This window comes from Oryctolagus cuniculus, chromosome 1, assembly GCF_964237555.1.
Source record: "Oryctolagus cuniculus chromosome 1, mOryCun1.1, whole genome shotgun sequence".
Lineage (NCBI taxonomy): Eukaryota > Metazoa > Chordata > Mammalia > Lagomorpha > Leporidae > Oryctolagus > Oryctolagus cuniculus.
The window spans coordinates 48990597-49010388 of NC_091432.1; the positions used below are offsets into that span (position 1 = coordinate 48990597).

A 19792-nucleotide genomic window follows, 5' to 3' on the forward strand; every position below is an offset into this window, starting at 1 on the left:
CACCTGCAGCACCAGCATCCTTTATGGGCAGCCGGATCTAGTGCCGACTGCTCCTATTCCAGTCCAGCTCTGCCGTGGCCTGGGAAGGCAGTGGAGGTTGGTCCTAGTGGTTGGGTACCTGCAACCGTGTGGGAGACCAGGAGGAAGCACCTGGCTCCTGGCTTCGGATCAGCGTAGCTCCAGCTGTAGTGGCCACTGGGGAGGCGGGGTGAACCAACAGAAGGAAGACCTTTCTCTGTCTCTCTCTCTCACTGTCTAACTATCTGTCAAATAATTAAAAAAAAAAAAGAAATCAGTGACATAAAACAGAGACTGCAAAATCCACTTTAGGGGCTGACAAGAACTGATCATCTATTGCTATTGCAGCTGGATCTGTTAAGTCAAGTTGGAAAACAAGTTTGTCAAGTTACAAAGCAATATTTTTTAAAGGCAGTGATCTTCCTAGACTCGAAAAAGATAAATTCCTTTATACCTAATGTCCAGTTGCAGCTGAACTAAAATTCTCAGGCATGAGATTGTTATTTACCAAAGACATCTTTTTAGGTTTTAATTGAATTTGAGTCTAGTTTCCCACTGGACATTGTTCACATTAAGTTAGGTTTAAGGGGAGAGGACACCCATCAGAGCAGCTGAACACCCCTCCAGAGATTCCTAAGGAGGCAGAATAAAGGGCAATGACCTACAAGGAGGCTCTGTGAGAGCCCATGAAGAGGCAGGGTAGAGGGAGAAAAACTGGAGGCCTTGCAAAGAGACAATAACATTATACCCCAAAACCAAAAGCCAATCCTGGAAGTGTCTGATCGGGCTGTCAGTCAAACCAGCCCCAGGGATGAGGAGTCACGTTAGAGCTATCTCAAGAAGCCCAAGAGTTCATCATGTGGATTGATCCATATATATTCAATAGCATATGAGGTTTTAGGGCCCAGATTCATGCCTAGAAATCATCACACCCCCCACCCAGACTAAATTACAACAGTGGGTAATGGTCACTGGCCAAAAACTCTCCTTCACTGGGATTAAAAGCCTCAACAGAGGTCAAAAGTGATAACAGAAGGAACTTTTAGCTCAAAATAGACCTAAGGACCTGTGACAGTCTGGAAAATTGTTTAATGCATACTGGAGCACATGCAGGGAAATAGAGGCAAGGAGCCAGTTAGGGAGCAGAGGTCTTTCTGAGTCAGGCAGTCAGAGTAGAGGGGCTGGCACTTTTCACAACTCATTTAGGCTAACTTCTCCATCCTCTAGCTTGTAAGCAGGCCAGATGGTGCTGTGGAAAAGGATGAGGCATTTTTCTTTAAGCTCAGGGGTAAAAAGAGTCCCAAAGTCTAAGGATGCATCCCCACAGAATGCCTATGCCTCCTGCAATGACAGTATAAAAATAGATGCCTCACCAGCTCTTACCTCTCCTGAGTTTGAGATGCCTTGTTGCTGTGGATTCGTTCTAAGAGGAAGAGCATGGTGGAGGCAAGAGAAGCGGAGTCATGACTCAGACACTGGGAGTCGGGTGAAAGCAGACTAGAGGCGATGAGCTCCCAGACTCATTTATTTCAGTTGGTACAGCAGCTTATATAGGCGAGGCAGCCAATCTGGTCAAGCGGCAGTTTATTCCTTAACCAATCACAGTCTGTTTTCAGGCAGGCTCCTTGGCCAGGTGGGTTCCGAAGCCATTCCTGAGTAACTGACGCTCGCTTGCCAGCAGGCATCTTCACACGGCATTCTCATTCCACAATGTCTCTCAGAACTTTCCCAAAGCCTGTGGCTTCCAGAAGTGGCCTGAAGCCCACAGGGAAGGGGAGAGGGTGAGGATGGGATTAGTACGTGTTACCCATGCTCCCTCAGCCTGTCACTCCTGTAACCTCAGGTATATAGTAAAACATGCAGGGAGTGATCAGCTCCTTTTACTCATGGTGTGCTAGATTGAGCCACTGACTGGTCAAATATATATTATCGCTTTGTTCTCCTACATGAAGAAAAATAGTTGTTCTATGCCTCTTAACCTTGAGTCTTCTCTATCAGGCCAGATTTTGACAACGAGCCTTCATGGCAAGAGCCTTAGCAAACAAAGGTGCTTCAAGCTAGAGTGTGGAGAGACGTTACCAGTTCTGGTTACCACCTAGGTTGGTGACTAGGTGGGTGAAGGGATAAAGAAGCAGAGTGGGGGAATAAAAATTCTCCCAGTAAACCTCCTCTGAGGTATGAGCTACATAGGAAGGAGGAAGGTAGGGAATACCAGAGACATGCTGAGACTTATTTGCACAAGCTCTGATCATGTGGGGAGCTGCATCTAATGGGACTCTAGATTGAAAAGCTACTGGCCTGCAAAAAGGATCATTGAACTTTAACCCAGAGCTAATGAACAAAATACCTACAAAATGCCTACTAATGGGACCAAGAATTCGAGTTTGTAAGACTCAGGTAACCTGGCAGCGTGCAGAAAGCATTTAGAGGAGCAGAGAGGTGGAGATCTTGCCGGGATCTGGGGTAAAGGAAAAACTCACTGAGGCATGGAGCACAGAGCCCACAGCCTCGCTCCAAGCTGTGCCCAGTATCACTGACGAATTAGCCTCCAAGGATGGAAGGACAGAATGCCGTTTTTGGCCAACACCCTAATGGCCGCCAGGCCGATCCCCGTGAAAGGAAGCTGAGTTGGACCACATCAACATTCCCAGAGCTGAGATGAGAAGTAGGAAGAGTGGAGCCTTGGGCTCTGCAGCTTGTGAGGACTCTAGAAGAGCAGGGGACTTGCTCCCTGCAGCAAAGTGCATTTCCCAGCCCAACACCATTCCAGCTGTCGGGGCCTGTGCCTGCAAGAGACCTTCTGGAAGCACTGGAGTGTAGCCCCAGCCAGAATCTGTCAGTTGTCTCAAGGCCTTCTCCCAGTCCCTCACAAGGGGCCAATCTACACCAGAGAAGAGAGGGGTTAGAATAGAGTGGCCAGAGTGGGCAAGAGAGGTTGCACAGGGTGGCGTGTGCTTCTTGGTCTGCCAGGACACCTGCCCAACTACTGGAGACCCAATGCCCCTCTGGGCTCCAGCAAGGTCTAAGAATCTGAGGTTTGGGCAGGATGGTCCTGCCCACTGAGGCATCCTGGGGCAGAGGAATTGACAAGCAGGGGCCCAAGATTTGTCGTAGACCTGGTGGAAAGAGGACCTTTTCCCTCTCCTGAGACCCATCCAGTCCCGTAGAACAGGCCTTATCCCACCTCCCAGAGGTGTCAGACAGCCAGGGCCTCCCAAGAACTCAGGCCCTAGCCGAGTCCAGGGGGTTGCTCTGGCCTTAATCAGCAAGCCTGAGCCATGAGTCTTCAGTATGGCAGCCATGCTAATCGCTTTTAAATGGCTGATCGGGACCTGGTTTTTGAGAAAATGAGAGTTTCTATGGAGGAGAGTGAAATACACCAACAAAAGCAAGAGCTGTCCACATGCTCACTAGTCTGGGGGGATGACCCTGACACTGGTTGGAGTTGAACTTGAGTGGGATCCATCTCATGTTAGAGTTGCTATCCAAGTCACAGCACCAAAATGTAGGGGTGAGATGGCGGCAGCAAAAATATTATTACCTTGGTTCTTTGTCTCACATCGAAGAATTTCCAAACAGAAAGGCAAAGAGAAAAGCAAGATTTATTAGAGTGAGAGACCTCCAGCCAGAGTGGCATGGAGGGGGCTCCAAGGGAAGCAAAATCCCTATGACTTTCTCGAGACAACATATTTGCACTTATATTATAGTCAAAGTCTTAAGGGTTCTACTAAATAGTTAAGTAGATTTTCAGAAGAAAATAGGCTAGGGCTATAAATAACAATCAAATGAACAAGTGTTCAGTTTCACTATAGAGATTTTAAAACAGTCGTAATATCATAAAAAAGTACAGTTATATGTAATTTCTACCAATTTGGCAAACCAAACTTTGAGTTCAGCTCTGCCTAACTTTATTCCTTATTTCATCTGATCAATTCCAGTTGTTCTTCATTGAGGAAACACTGCAAGATATAGGCACAGGCAAAGACTTCTTGGAGAAGACCCCGGAGGCACAGGCAGTCAAAGCCAAAATTAACAATTGGGGTTGCATCAAATTGAGAAGTTTCTGTACTGCAAAAGAAACAGTCAGGAGAGTGAAGAGACAACCGACAGAATGGGAAAAAATATTTGCAAACTATGCAACAGATAAAGGGTTAATAACCAGAATCTACAAAGAGATCAAGAAACTCCACAACAACAAAACAAACAACCCACTTAAGAGATGGGCCAAGGACCTCAATAGACATTTTCCAAAAGAGGAAATCCAAATGGCCAACAGGCACATGAAAAAATGTTCAGGATCACTAGCAATCAGGGAAATGCAAATCAAAACCACAATGAGGTTTCACCTCACCGCGGTTAGAATGGCTCACATTCAGAAATCTACCAACAACAGATGCTGGTGAGGATGTGGGGAAAAAGGGACACTAACCCACTGCTGGTGGGAATGCAAACTGGTAAACCCACTATGGAAGACAGTTTGGAAATTCCTCAGAAACCTGAATGTAACCCTATCATAAAACCCAGTCATCCCAGTCCTTGGAATTTACCCAAAGGAAATTAAATTGGCAAATAAAAAAGCTGTCTGCACCTTAATGTTTATTGCAGCTCAATTCACAATAGCTAGGACCTAGAATCAACCTAAATGCCCATCAACATTACCCTGGATAAAGAAATTATGGGATATGGACTCTATACAATACTATACAGTAGTAAAAAACAACAAAATCCAGTCATTTGCAACAAGATGGAGGAATCTGGAAAACATTATGCTGAGTGAAATAAAGCAGTCCCAAAGGGACAAATATCACATGTTCTCCCTGATTGGTGACAACTAACCGAGTACCAAAAAAGGAAACCTGTTGAAGTGAAATGGACACTATGAGAAACATTGACTTGATAAGCCCTAGTCCTGACTGTTGATGAACAACTTAATACTTTATCCCTTTTAGTATTTTTTTTGTTCTACTTAATACTATTGGTTGAACTCTGTAATTAACACACAATTATTCTTAGGTATTTAAATTTAACTGAAAAGTGATCCCTGTTAAATATAAGAGTGGGAATAAGAGAGGGAGGAGATGTACAGTTTGGGACATGCTCATTCGGACTTACCCCTGATGGCAGAGCTAGAAACATGCTGGGGATTTCAATTCAATCCCATCAAGGTGGCATGTACCAATGCCATCTCACTAGTCCAAGTGATCAATTGCTGTTCACAATTGATCATAATGATAGGATTAAGAGTCAAAGGGATCACATAAACAAGACTAGTGTCTGTTAATATTAACTGATAGAATTAAAACGAGAGAACGATCCAATACGGAAAGAAGGATACACAGCAGACTCATAGAATGGCAGATGTTGTAAAAGCACTCTGGCCTCAGAATCAGCCCTTAAGGCATTCAGATCTGGCTGAAGAGCCCATGAGAGTATTTTAGGCATGGAAAGCTAAGATGCTCTGGCAAAAAAAAAAAAAAAAAAAAACTAAATGAAAGATCTCTGTGAGTGAGATCCCAGTGGAAAGAAGGGGCCATGAAAGATGGAGGTACCTTTCTCTGAAAAGAGGAGAGAACTTCCACTTTGACTATGACCTTGTCTAAATAAGATCGGAGTTAGTGAACTCAGAAGGTTTACATAGCCTTGGCAACTCATGACAAGAGCCTAGGGTGATTACTGACGCCATAAACAAGAGTGTCAATTGTTAATCAACAACAGGAGTCACTGTGCACTTACTACCCATGTAGGATCTCTGTCCTTATTATGTTGTTCAATGTGAATTAATGCTATACTAGTACTCAAACAGTACTTTACACTTTGTGTTTCTGTGTGGGTGCAAACTGCTGAAATCTTTACTTAATATATACTAAATTGATCTTCTGTATATAAAGATAATTGAAAATGAATCTTGAGGTGAATGGAATGGGAAAGGGAGCGGGAGATGGGAGGGTTGCAGGTGGGAGGGAAGTTATGGGGTGAAAAAGCCACTGTAATCCAAAAGTTGTACTTTGGAAATTTATATTTATTAAATAAAAGTTTTTAAAAAATCCAGTTGTTCTTTAATATTTATCTATGTGAAAGGCAGAGTTGGGGGTGGAGGGAAGGAGAGGAAGAGTGAGAGAATCTTCCATCTGAAGATGGGCCAGGCCGAAGCCAAGAGCCATGAGCTTTTTCTGGGGCTCCTATTGTTGCTGTTGATTCCTTCTGAGAGGAGGAGCACAGTAGGGGCAAGAGGCATGGAGTCACAACATAGACACCGGGAGTCGGGTGAAAGCAGGCCAGAGGCAAGCAGCCCGCAGACTCATTTATTTCAGTTGGTACAGCAGCTTATATAGCCAAGGTAGCCAATCCGGTCAAGAAGTAGTTTATGCCCTAACCAATCACTGCCTGTTGCCAGGAAGGCTCCTTTTCAAGGTGGGTTCCGAAGCCATTCCTGAGTAACTGATGCTCGCTTGCTCACGGCCATCTTGGCATGGCCTTCTCATTCTACCACATCCCACATGGTGCAGGGGCAATCTTCTGCTACTTTCTCAGGAGCATTACAGGGAGCTCGTTGGAAGTGGAGCAGCTAGGACTCAGTGCAGTATTCTCATATGGGATGCTGGTGTTGCAAGTAGCACCTTAACCCCTTTTGTCACAACCCCAGCTCTTCTTTCTCAACTAATATCACTGCTGGATGCATTTGTTTTCCGACAGCTCCTGGGTAACAGAACCAGGAAAGGACAAGAAATATGAAAACAACCACAAATGACACAAGAAGCATTTGAAAAATACTTTATATCCAGTTTACTTAGTGACTTAGCTCCAACCAGCAGAATAAGTCTCATGAATCAGCTGACCGACATTAGATAATCAGCTTTTTTTCTTTAGGAAGTGATTATTCCAATTTCCCTAAGGCATTTATTTCATTGAAAAGATTAATTTTATTTATTTGAGAAACAGAGTTATAGGAGAGGTTAGAGCCAGAAACAGAGAGAGGTCTTGCATCCATTGGTTCACTCCCCAAATGGCTCTAACAGCCACAGCTGAGCCAAACTGAAGCCAGGAGCCAGGAGCTTCTTCCAGATCTCCCATACAGGTGCAGAGGCCCAAGGACTTGGGCCACATTCCACTGCCAGGCCACAGCAGAGAGCTGGATCACAGGTAGAGCAGCCAGGACTCGAACCAGCGCCAATAGGGATGCTAGCGCCACAGACCAGGGCTTTAACCCGCTGTGTCACACCACCATCCTCTACCCACAAAGCATTTACAATGAGATGGTTAGCTCTTTCACAGATTTTACCTTGGCAGGCCTATCCACTGTTGAGGGCACTTCTATCATCTAGAACATTTTCAACCAACACATGGAAATATATTTTAGAAAAATAATGAAGGTGACAAATTCCCAGTCAAACCAGTGAAATCTTGTGGTAAGTTCATTGCAGCACTAGCAAAATATGAGCAACTGGGAGAAGGAATTACTCTCTCCTAGCCAAGGGCCCCTAATGTGTAAGAACAGCAACAGCAGTGCAACTCACACACAGTGCCAAGGCCTGGCCTGAACAAGGTCAGGTTCAATTCACAGGGAGACTGGTACAGCATAGAGAGACCGCGGGCGGTTTCACCATGCATCTCCTTAGGGTCACAAACCACCACACGGAGGTCACATGGGAAACTTGTTCCCCAGTACAACATGAGGAAAACCATACCCACACTAACCACACCCCAGCGTCTATCCTGAGAACACACTAACAACACTCAGTGGCTCTGGCCGGATCCTCCTGGTGTCAACTCCAAGACACAGAGCTAAACGTTGCTTGCTGGGAAGCACTTTACCTTTTCCAAAGGAAGAAAATCAGTCCAATAAATACAACTGCCACAGCAATAGAGAAGACATAAATCCAAAAGTCATTATCCATGGCAGATTCTGCTGAGAGGAAGAGAAGAACGTTAAGAGAAAGCGAATTGCAAGAGCCAGTAAGACAACCCAACTGCTGCTAGGACCTGTGTGCTTTGTGTCATTTGCCCTCTGCCACATGCCTCAGCATCACCAATCCTATCACATACACCGTGACACATCATTGTTTCATCCCTTGTCAGAAATGCACTGTAATACGGGCACAGCACACCACGGACACGGGCCACAGGCATCTTCAGAGCTTCTGTAGCCACCACTTCATCTTCTCTCACTTACACACATACCTCCCCAACCCCTCACACAAACACACACACACACACAGCATATTTCCTATTCACTTGTCTCCCACACACCTGCATGCACACATCTAGAACACACCACTCATACATACCCTTACTTCCAAGAATAATTCCTTTATCCTCTAGGAGCACGCAAGGTCCCATCTGGTACACCTAGACAAACATCCCCCCAGGACCTCTGCCTTCCCTACCCCTCCTAGCTCCGGAAGATGCACCTGCCCAGCAGAGTCATTCCTACCCAACACTAGAGACCTGATCAGGTCACCCCGGATGAGGTCAAAAACCTCCCACCTTGCCAGCAGGAGGGGCTCTGTCCTGAGTTGTGTTGTCCTAAGGATCTGCTAGGCCTGGGTAAACCCCCAGGCAGCTGTAGGACCCCTCCACAATGGCCATATATCCTGGGGACTCAGCCCTTGAGACAGGACCACTAATGTGGCCTCTGCCAGCCAACAGTTCATAGTAGATCTGGATCCTGCTGGAAGGGATGTTGCAGGCTGGTTCCTGGCCCCTGCTAGCCCCTTCTCTGCAGGGGATTTGGGCAGGATCCTGTCCCCATCCCCCATCATCAGGCCAGCTTCCCACTCCAAGACACACAGACCATCCAGACCTAACCCTGAAGGTGCCATAAGCTGATGAGCAGCCCTGTTTCGACTGGACAACTATTATCACCACTCTCTACTGACCAGACATCTGGTGTAGGGACTTAGTCTGGGCTGCTGATTCGGAGCTGGGCAGGGCCTGACCCCAGCTTGTTCCCTCCAGCCCAAGCTTTCTCTCCTTCCCTGTCAATCCCAAGAAAAGATCCTTGAGGCATCCAACAATTTAAGTTACACTCCCTCAAGGTGGCGGGAAGCGCCATGTCCAGAAAGATGCTTACCTGTCTCAATCGCTGGAAGACTGAACCGCTGGGACGTGTGCAAGGATACATGTCCCACCACGCACTGGTAGATGGCCCCATCAGCTTCCACTGGGGACTTCAGTGTCAAGTAGCTAGTAACATTAAATGTCCCATCCTCATTCTTGACCGGAGGGCCAGTGAAGACGCCTTCAGAAATCTGTAGGTGCTGGGGAGCCTTCTGGGTCCACTTCTCCCAAGTTATGGTAATGGATTCAGGGTAGAACCCAGATGTCTTGCACACCACACATGCATATCTGTTTTCTTTCATTGGGGCTTGGTCCAGAGTTACTTTGCCAGCTGGGGAAGCTGCCAGGAGAGAAGAGTCACACAGCCTCAGGCCCAGAGCTCAGCCATCCTTTCCTGTCCTCACAGCTTCTGCTAACTGACTTCCCTGGTGCCCACACATCTGTCCATCACTGCTACTGGCCAAGACGGGACCAGATCCACGAGATGGCCACTCTGCTTAAAGACCGAGACCGAGGTTGGGTAATTCTGCAGCCATGCCAGTCCTGACATGCTGCGAAGCACTAATGTACCACACCAGACAGTGGCTCCCTGAAGGGAGGCAAGCACAAGTTTATGACCAGCCTGAGGTCTGACACGTAGCATGACCGCAGGAGAGGGGAGTGAACTGATGGCACTCACATTCACCTAACCGTCATCATGCCAGCGCTCCATGAGTCTCTTAGCTATTTTGCATCGTGCACACCTTGGAGAATCTGCAGAAAATCATGGAGCACTGTGGTGGTACAGACTCCTAACTGCTGCCTAATTTCCAGTCTGTGTTTTTGGTTAGATGTAACACATCCAGATTAAAGCTACATCACCCAGCTTCCACTGCAAGTCAGCGTGGCCATGTGAATTAGGGTCTGAGGGTTCCAGGCACAATCAAAAGTGGCAAGAGCAACTTGCAGAAAGCCTGCCTAAATAGAAGTGTGTCCTGAAGAAAAGGGCCGTGGCCGTCGCTCCCGTTCCCCTTCAGCATCCTTCTCCCCTTCACCTAGGAGGCAGCAGTGATGACTCAGGCAATTGGGTCCCTGAACCCACATGGGAGCCCTGGCTGCGGTCCTCTCTCAACCCATTGGGAGCATTTGGGGAGTGAACCAGTGAATGACAGCTCATTAGTATCAATGAAAAAACTTGTATCAAATGTATCACACTGGGGTTGGCATCGTGGTGTAGTGAGTAAAGCTGCTGACTGTGGTCCAGCATCCAATATGGGCACCAGTTTCAGGCTCAGCCGCTACACTTCTGACCCAGCTGCCTGCATACATCTTTAACAGTGTGCCATACTAACACAAGACATCAATAATGGCAAGGGCTGGGGATTAGCTTTACAGATTTGAAATGACACCAAACTAATTGCTATGCATTCTAGAGGTTGGTTTTTGTTTTTTTAAGATTTATTAATTCGAAAGGCAGAATTACAAAGACAGAGAGGGAGAGCTTCCATCAGCTGATTCACTCCCCAAAGGCCACAAAAGCCAGGACTGTCCACGCCAAAGCATGGACCCAGGGGCTTCTTCCAGGTCTCCCACTTGGGTGCAGGGCCCCCAGGAACTTAGGCCATCTCCTGCTGCTATTCCAAGTATGTTATCAGGGAACTGGATCAGAACTAGAGCTGCCAGGACTTGAACAGGTGCTCATATGAGATGTGCAAATGGCAGGCATCAGCTTAACACACTATATCCCACGGCCGGTGCCTTAATTTTTTAGTAAATGTAAAACTCTCCTAGAAAAAAATAAAGTCCATTATTTTTTCAAAAATCATTGTTTTTGGTTCTCTATCTGGTGCAGAGGAAATGAATCCTAACTAACATATATCCCCACTCCCAAAGTCAATATGTCACAATATTCAAGGTCTTATGTACAGTCATGGAGGGCTCACAGACAGTGTTCCCTTATTAGTACTGAACTGTGTCCCTCTACAATTACCATGTCCCCCAAATTTCTAGCATCTCAGAATGAGACTGTACTAAAGAGAAAACTCAGCTTAAATGAGAACACTTGGGTAGGTCCTCATCTAATCTGACTGGGGTCCTTAGCAAACGAGGAAATAGGGACCCACAGATTGTTGTGTGAACCACCCAATCACTAGTGTTTCATTATGGCAGCCCCAGCAACATACCCACTAAGTCCCTCCACATATTAGCAGGTCACTTTTTCCAAAATATATATATAAATATATTCTAACTTTCACACATGAGAGAAAACATGCAGTATCTGTGAGTGTCTGGCTTATTTCACTTACCATAATTGCCACCAAGTCCATCCATTTGGCTGCACATGGCATTACATCCTTTCATTTAAAGATTTCTTTATGTATTATGAAAGAGCAAAACAACAGAGAAAGAGGGAGAGGGAGAGGGATGGGGAAAGAGAAAGAGAGAGAGAGAATGAGAGCGAGAGCAAGAACGAGCTTCCATATACTGCTTCATTCCCCAGATTACTGCAACAGCCCGGGATAAGCTGGGCCAGAGCGAGGAGCCAGGAACTCCATCCTGGTTCTCCCACATGCATGGCAGGAGCCCCAGCACTTGGGCCATCTTCCACTGCCTCCCTGGGCACACTAGCCAGGAGCTAAAATGGAAGTGGATCAGCCAGACTTGAACCAACACTCTGGATATGGGATGCCAGTGGCAAAACCCACTGTGATACAACCCAGGCCCCAGATGTGGGCATCTTCACCGCTAAGCCAAACCCTGGCCTGTGTTGCCTTTCTCTGAACACCTTCCTCCCTGGTCCCCTTAATGGCCATGGTAACTGACTCCCACCAACAGCGTGTCAGGGTTCCCTTTTCTCTACGTTCTCACCAGGGTGCATCAGGCCTTTTTGTAATGGAAGATAGTGGAGCTCAAGGATGGATTCAGGGGATGTTTTTGTCCTGGGAACTTTTCTTCCTCACTTCAGGCACTCAATTAGAGGTTTGCACTTGTTGTCCTATCACACGGCCCATTTCGCATTGGGAAATCCAGGCCCAAAGATATTAAATGACAGATGCACTCAGTGTGGAAGCAAAGAGCTGGCATGGGGGTCACTTCTGAGAGCCACAGCCCAGCTTCCCTCTCCTTTCCGAGGTACCTCTTCAGTGAGACTGACTCCCACCCCATATGGGAATAACGTAATGATCACCATGGCCGCCTTTCTCTGCCCACGCACAGGGAATGAAGCTGTGCCCTGACAGTCACTTCCCCTGCGTGTTTTCATGGCATCTTCCCAACAGCCCTCCCGGGCAGACGACTCCCCTTGTTCAGACAAAAGGGCACTGAGATTCAGAATGCCTAATAGCTTGCCCAAGGTTGTCTAATTCTACCAAAGCCCAGGACTCAACCCACGTCTGATCCCCGGGCCCCTGCTCTAAGCCTTGCTCCACCCGAGCCCCAGCACCAGGGCAAGGAACCGCAGGGCGCTGCCCTAGGACACTCACCCACAACTTCCACCTGGACTACGCCCTCTGCCTTCTGGGGGGTGACCACCACCTCACAGCGGTACTCTCCGGCTTCCCTGAGCTGGATGCCAGGCAGCCGCAGTGAGGCGTCTCCCCTCTCCAGCAGCTCAAGAGGCACGCTGGCTCCAGGTCGGAATGCTGCTTGGTGACCGCCATAATACTCATACAGCCTGGCTTCCATTTCCGATCCTCCAATCTTCCGAAACCAGATGACACCCATGATGCTGCTGTCCAGGAGTAGGGAACCGGGGATCTTACAGTAGATGGTGACGTCCTCATTGAGGAACACGACCTGAGTCTTCCCTGCCATCTCCACTTTCAGAAAACCTGTGGCGACAGGAGAACTCAGTTATAGGAGCCCCTTGGCAAATAACAGGCCCGCAGCTCAAACACAACCACATGAATGGCAAGCAAATTCCTTTAGGGCATGGATAGGGAAGGACTCAGGACAGGGGTCCTTTGTCCATGGCCCTGTTACAGTGGTAAGTGGAGGATTCGACCCCCGCCCATACATCAAGATGGCTCCTGCTGATATGAAGCCCAGGAACTGGTCTATCCACGAGAAAGCATGAGGCAGATGAACGAGCAAACGAGCTGATTGCTAGCAAAGTATTTTATTGAAAAGTACAGAGGGACTGAAAGCTAAGGGGCAAAGTTCCCAGTGAAACAACCAGGAGGAGCTTTTTCCCAGGAAAAAGTTGTGAAAGGAAGTCATCTGGGGGTTTTATACCACTGGAAAATTTGGCCATGGACTTTTCAAGGAAAGCACTTCTTGTGTGGTCAGCTCATCCTGCCTTCTCGTGTCCTATTCCTCCCATTAGGCTTCCTCTTGGATGGAGAACAGGTTCTGTCTTGGGGCCTTCTGCAGGAGGAGGTGGGGATTGCCTTCCACAGTAGATCCAGCCACCTGGCCTTCTGCGTGGCCTTGGCACCTGAGTGCACTTTTCTACAGACTCTTCCACAAATTTATTTATTAATTTATTTTTAATGGTAAGCTTTTTTTTTTCAGTACCAATCAGTCTTCATTTATTCATTGTACTTCCCCAAGGAAAGGAGAAGGGATGGGAAAGTCAGCCAGGTCTCCCACATGGGTGCAGAGGCCAAAGCACTTGGGTCATCTGCTGCTGCTTTCCCGGGTGCATTAGCAGGGAGCTGAATCAGAAGTAGAGCAGCTGGGACTGGAACCCGTGCCCACGTGGCATGCCAGCACTGCATGCAGCCGCTTAACCTGCTACCCCAGAGCACTGACCCCCTAAACAGGCATTTTGATCAACACATTCTTGGCCATCGAATATGGACAACATGATCCAACACAAAAGGGAAACTTCTCACCCTCCACTATAAAAAGGGCAGTCCAATACCAACTGTTACAGAAATGAAGTCACATGGAAAACTTTCACCAACTGCATGACCTGTCTTCTCAGAGGCGTCCTCCACGGAGAGATCTCGCTTGGCCTCCTGGTCAGTCCCTGGAAGCATTTCTCATCTTCCACCCAGGGAAGACAACCAGCTTTCTCCACACTTGCCTGCATGTCAGCTTTAATGTCTTCTACAGAACCAGGTCCTTTAGGTGCTTTAGGAGTGTTTCCTGCTTTTTGAGGGATTGCTGACCTTTTGATGTTGGGTTCATGGTTTTGAGCCCTTCCCATGCTGGCTGGATTTTGTGACTTTTGGCTGGGGTATCTCCTATACAGCTGCTTCTTCAGTCTCCTCCTCATCGTCATCTCCATTGCCACCACCTCCATCAGCGGCAGGTTTTGCTTTTCCTGAGGTACCTTGCTGCACCCCTAGGAGCAGATTGCCTTCCAGGTGTGCTTAACAGTCTCACGTCCTCCTCTTCTTGAGTCCACGTCTTCCTCCCTGGCCACTAAGGGCGGTCCACTCACATGCACAGGCCCTGAACCACACTTCAGCCTGAAGACAGAGGTGGTGCTATTTCAAAGCCACCCAGGGAAACCATTGGCCGTACATTTCCAAAATTGCCAGGGTGCCTGTAACTGGACTGGCCGCATCATTCATTGCTTCTGCCTCAACAATGTGACGTGCATCCTGTGCACCAGCACCTAACTGGACATCGTTAAAGATAACTGGTGCTGATTTTGTCACTGTCCACTTCAAAGTGAGAATCTTTGTTAGCCTTTAGTTCACAACCAGAAAGAGTTCTGGGGCCTCGTGTCCATGTCCACCGAATCTTCCACGAGGCAGAGGCGTGCACCAAGCTAGGAGAGCAGGTGGACAGAAGCCGCCGCCCACTGCTGCAAAGGACATCCACGCAGGACTGGGCCACGGCAGGCTTTTATTCTTTTTGAAGCTGTTGTACATGAAATTGCTTTCTTAACTTTATTTTCAGGGTGTGCACTCAAATGCTTAGAAATACTATTTATTCTTTTTGATATCATCATCAACTATTCTGTTTAATGTCTACATTTTTGCATTTTTTTATTTGAAAGGCAGAGAGAGAGAGAGAGAGAGAGAGAGAAGGCAGAGAGAGAAGGCAGAGAGAGAGAGAGAGAGAGAGAGAGAGTGAGGTCTTCCATTGCCTGGTAAACTCTCCCAAATGAATGCAAAGGACCCAGCAGCACCAGGTGGAAGCCAGGAGCCAGGAGCTTCTTGTCTCCCACGTGGGTGCAGGGGCCCAAGCAATGAGCCATCTTCTGCTGCTTTTGCAGGCACATTAGCAGGGAGCTGGATGAGAAGTGGAGTAGTCAGGACTCAAACCGGCGTCCACGTGGGATGCCAGAGCTGCAGGCCGTGGCTTTAACCCCCATTTTTACTCTCTTTAGAACTTACTTTTGTTTCTCAAACTTGGGGAAATAGCATATGCGTTTACACACATACATGTCGCGTGTGTATATGGCACTAACGCTTATGGCACAAAGCCTTTCCTCTGCCTTCAAGATCTGCCAGAGTTCTAAGCCTGCAGGTAGGCAGCCCCTGGCCTCCGGAAGCCTCCGGAAGCCTCCGCCGCCGTCCCCCCCCTTACCCCCCCCCGCGCGCGCGGGCGCGCGCACGCGCGCGCGCACTCGCCACACCCAGAAGGTCTGGGCGATCGGGCGACCCCTAAAGCGCACTCTTAGGACACAGTCTCGGGGCTGTCACCCGGCACACAGAATGCCTTCATGACAGTCACCTGTGGAATCGCTACCCGAGTCTGTATTTCACGAAGCAGGGCTCCGAGCCGGGCTGGCGACGGCGGCGTCCCGTTCCCACCCCCTCTCCCCAGACCCAAACCCCAGACCCCGGGCCCCCCACACCGCACCGTCCCCTCCGCTCCCTGGCCGTACCTGTCGCCCCCAGCGTGCCCCACACTGCCAGCAGCAGCGGCGCTCCCAGCCCGGTCGCCATTCATTCACTCAGCCGCTCTGCGTTCCGTCCCCTTCGCGGGTGATGGACGGTGAGCAGAGCGCTGCCCTGTCAGCTGCTTCCCAAGCCGGGGGCGGGAGAGGAGACCGTTCTCCCGCCGCGGACGCGAGCCGTGTGCGCAACCGCGAAGTTAGAAAAAACTCTGGAAACCCTCTGGAGTAGCCGGCGGCGCCTGGAGCCAGGTGAGCAGGTGACTACGATTCCGTGGATGTTCGCGGCTCGCCGAAATTGGGATCACCCACGGAGAGCCCCCGACCTGGAGAGGTGATCCGGACGGCACTTCCGAACCTGAGGCGCTGTTCGCAATAATTGAGCTGGGAAACCCAGTGCGCCAGGTGGCGGGCGCGGCGGCCTGGGTGGTGCGGACCGGAGTGCTCGGCTAGCCGGGCCGGAAGCCGCGGGAGGCCTGTAGGCAGAGGGCCCGGTGGGCGGGGCGGGCCGAGTGGCAGAGCGGGCCGGTGGGCGGGGCGGGCCGAGTGGCAGAGCGGGGCGGTAGACGCCGCGGCGCTCACTCCACTGGAAACAGCTCCTTTCCTGGAGGTCTCTAAACCCCGAGAGGCAGAGAGAGATGTCTGGAGGTGAGAGACCAGCAGAGCGTGCCCGTCCCCCAGCTCCCTCTCAGCAGGAAGCTGGCTCAGCCAGAGCTCAAACCCAGGACTCCCATATGGGCTTCTCACCCGCCCTGCATTCTTCCCACTTTGTCAAACGTCTTCTCCCCCACGGAATGAAAAGGCAAATACTACATATTTTTCGGGTTTTACGTGTGCCGTAATTAAAGATGAATCCCTGCACACAATAACTGGAATAATAGTGTTAACAAAAACTTACCCTGAAAAATTGATGGAACATTCATAAAAGGAATCCAAGTATAACAACTGTAGTGTAAAATCTGTCTTTCTGATTCTCTATCAAATTGAAATCCCGTTATTTGTAGTTTGAAAAACAGTCAAACTCTAAATAAGCCAAAAACAAATCAAAATATCTTCAGGCTAATCAAAATTTTTCCTGTTTAGAAATTAACAAAGCATTTTCAGTCACATACTTATAAAGATTGCTTCTATAACTCAGCACTTAAATAGAAAAAATTTTAAAATTTTCTCCAACTTGGCGATAATAAAATCAAAGGTCCTTAAAATCCTGACTTTAAATTAGGATGTGTAGCCTTCACATTAAATGGTTCCTAAAACACTAGCTTCCTTCATTTATTTATTTATTTTAAAGACTTATTTAATTTTTATTTGAAAGAGTTAGAGAGAGGTAGAGACACAGAGAGAGGTCTTCCATCTGCTGGTTCACTCCCCAGATGGCCACAACAGCCAGAGCTGAGCCCACCCGAAGCCAGGAGCCAGGAGCTTCTTCTGGGTCTCCCACGTGGGTGCAGGGTTGGGCCCTCTTCTACTGCTTCCCCAGGCCATAGTGCACAGCTGGATTGGTAGATGAGCAGCCGGGACTAGAACAGGCACCCACATGAGATGCCGACCCTTCAGGCCAGGGCTTTAACTCGCTGTGACACAACGCTGGCCCCAGCTTCCTTCATTTAAAGGAAAAGCAGTGATGGAAATGTTTTTTCATGGCTTAATTGCAGGTGCAATTTTGTTTCCAGAAGACACTGATGGTCTTCTATACAGACCTATTCTAGCCACAAGCATATAAATACACACACACACATATCCCACCCAAAACGCTGTTCCTTCAGTTAGAGGCCACATAACTTGGTACGCATGTAGCAGGATGCCTGCACCGAGACAACACACCAAGGCCTCTTACCACGAAGCAGTCTTTTATTAAGCCGGCATAAGGCCCAGGTGATTTCTTTATTCTTTTTTTTTTTTTTTTAGATTCATTTTATTTATTTGAAAGACAGAATTACAGAGAGAGGTAGAAACAGAGAGAGAGAAGTCTTCCATTCCACTGGTTCACTCCCCAAATGACCACAAAAACCAGAGCTGAGCTGATATGAAGCCAGGAGCCAGGATCCAGGTGTGCCCCGCAGGTGCAGGGGCCCAAGGCCGCCCGAACCTGCTTAGAAGAAGGAAACCATGGCTCTGGGTATTCACTGGCCTCACATGGTTTAAAGCAAAATCCCAGCTTTTTTTTTATAAGAGTTTGTTTATTTGATAGGTAGAGTTATAGACAGAGGGAGAGACAGAGAGACATCGTCCATCTGCTGGTTCACTCCCCAGTGGCTGAAATTGCTGGAGCTGGGCCAAGTTGAAGCCAGAAGTCAGGGGCTTCCTGGCTCTCCCATGCAGGTGAGAGACCCAAGCACTTGGTCCATCTTCCAGTGCTTTCCCAGGCCACAGCAGAGAGCTGGATGGGAAGTGGAGCAGCTGGGACTAGAACCGGCACCCATGTGGGATGCAGGTGCCACACGTGGAAGATGAACCTACTGCGCCACAGCACTGGCCCCAACCTATTTTATCTTTTAGAAAATAACTCTTTTAATATAGTCACCTGATTGTATTGAGAAATACAGTGACTCTCACAGAGAAAAGAGGAATGGTTTGGGATAGTGACGGAATGTATGAATTTATCTGAAAGGCCTAGTGAATCCCATGCAGCTGGGCTTTTATTAAGGCATTAAGACTGAAAATGGTGCTACAACATCCTACACTCCTCCAAGATTTCCCGATGATTAAATATGTGTGCTAAAATAGACTTGAAATAACAGTGGGAGGGCAAGATGGTGGTATAGTGGCAGGATGATCCGAATCATGCTGGGCAAAATTAATAATTGAGGAGAGAAAACACCCATCTGAGATAGGGCTGTGGGAAACTCACAGCAGAAAACCCAGGAGGACAGCAGAGGTTGCCCAGGTCCACGCCGAGAGAGCCAAGTGTGAAGGGCTCAGACCTGGGAGGTCGGCGCCAGCTCTTGGAGGACCAGGTGAGACAGGAATTTGTGGTCCTGCAGAGCTTTGAATAGCAGTGAGAGGGAGAGCCTGGTGAACTGCTGTTGAAGTTCCACACAGGAAACAGAAGGTGAGGACAAATATTGAGGAACAGGTGGAGAGGTCTTCTACCCCCATCTCCCTACCCCCTCCCCCGACATGCACTTGCAGCCTGATGAGAAGACATCTTGCCCCATGATTTGTTTACAAAAGTAGGGGCCTGCAGCCATTGCCTCCTGTGCATGTGCCCATCAACTGCTGGGGTCACCTCACCTCACTCCCCACCCAAGAACAAGGGCTACAATAATCCAGAAGAATTTCTTCCCCCACCATGCAGGCTGAGCATTCAAGGGGAAGCCCTGTGTATTCAAAGTACCTAACCGCTCCACCACCATTGAAAATCTAACCCAGCACCAGCAGGAGGGGCTCTAAAGCCTGCTCACCACACACAGATCCATAGCAACTCGTAACACAGGAAACCCTGCCAAATGGGAAAGTTCCCATAGAAAAGCAACTAGACAAAAACAAAGAAAGAGAGAGAGAGAGAGAGAGAGAAACCAACAACAACAACAACAACAACAAAAACCACACAGATGCAGAAGGCAAAGGATGTAGCAGGTAATGCCGCCACCATTTCTCTATGGCCTGGGAAAGCAGTAGAAGGTGGCCCAAGTCCTAGGGCCCTGCACCCACGCGGGAGACCTGGAAGAAGCTCCTGGTTCCTGGCTTCAGATCGGCACAGCTCTGGCCACTGTGGACATTTGGGGAGTGAACCAGTAGATTTAAGACACCTCCCTCTCCTCTCCTCTCTCTACTCCCTCTCCGTTTCCCTCTCCCTCTCCCTTTGCATCTATGTAACTCTGCCTTTAAAATAAATAAATAAATCTTAAAAAAAAAAAAATAAGGAAGACACCATGAGTCCCTCAAAGGAACACTACAGCACTTCAGTAGTAGAAAGGTAAGAAGAGATTGAGATTTGCC

General features: G+C 48.4%; 1 protein-coding gene across 2 annotated transcripts; it reads right to left on the minus strand.

Annotated features, from left to right (window-relative positions):
* Nucleotides 1-6278: 6278 nt before the first annotated feature.
* LOC103352451 (natural cytotoxicity triggering receptor 3 ligand 1) lies at nt 6279-16321 on the minus strand. 2 transcript variants are annotated; one of them, XM_008275104.4, is made up of 5 exons: nt 15842-16321; nt 12537-12884; nt 9089-9415; nt 7831-7921; nt 6279-6714 (listed from the first exon to the last, which is right to left on the minus strand). In XM_008275104.4, the coding sequence occupies exons 1-5, from the start codon at nt 15900-15902 to the stop codon at nt 6672-6674; spliced, it is 870 nt and encodes a 289-aa protein (XP_008273326.2). In that variant the 5' UTR covers nt 15903-16321; the 3' UTR covers nt 6279-6671. The 2 variants fall into 2 exon arrangements, with proteins under 2 accessions (XP_008273326.2, XP_051689940.2); XM_051833980.2 differs by having other exon boundaries at nt 7831-7924.
* Between the last annotated feature and the right edge of the window lie 3471 nt (nt 16322-19792).

Excerpts from the sequence above, each read along its gene's own strand:
- LOC103352451 (XM_051833980.2), bottom strand. The coding sequence starts at position 15,902 with ATGGCGACCGGGCTGGGAGCGCCGCTGCTGCTGGCAGTGTGGGGCACG. Across the intron at positions 12,885-15,841 it reads GGGCACGCTGGGGGCGACAG|GTTTTCTGAAAGTGGAGATG; the intron begins GTACGGCCAGGG and ends CTGTCGCCACAG. Across the intron at positions 6,715-7,830 it reads ATTTTCTTCCTTTGGAAAAG|GAGCTGTCGGAAAACAAATG; the intron begins GTAAAGTGCTTC and ends TCTGTTACCCAG.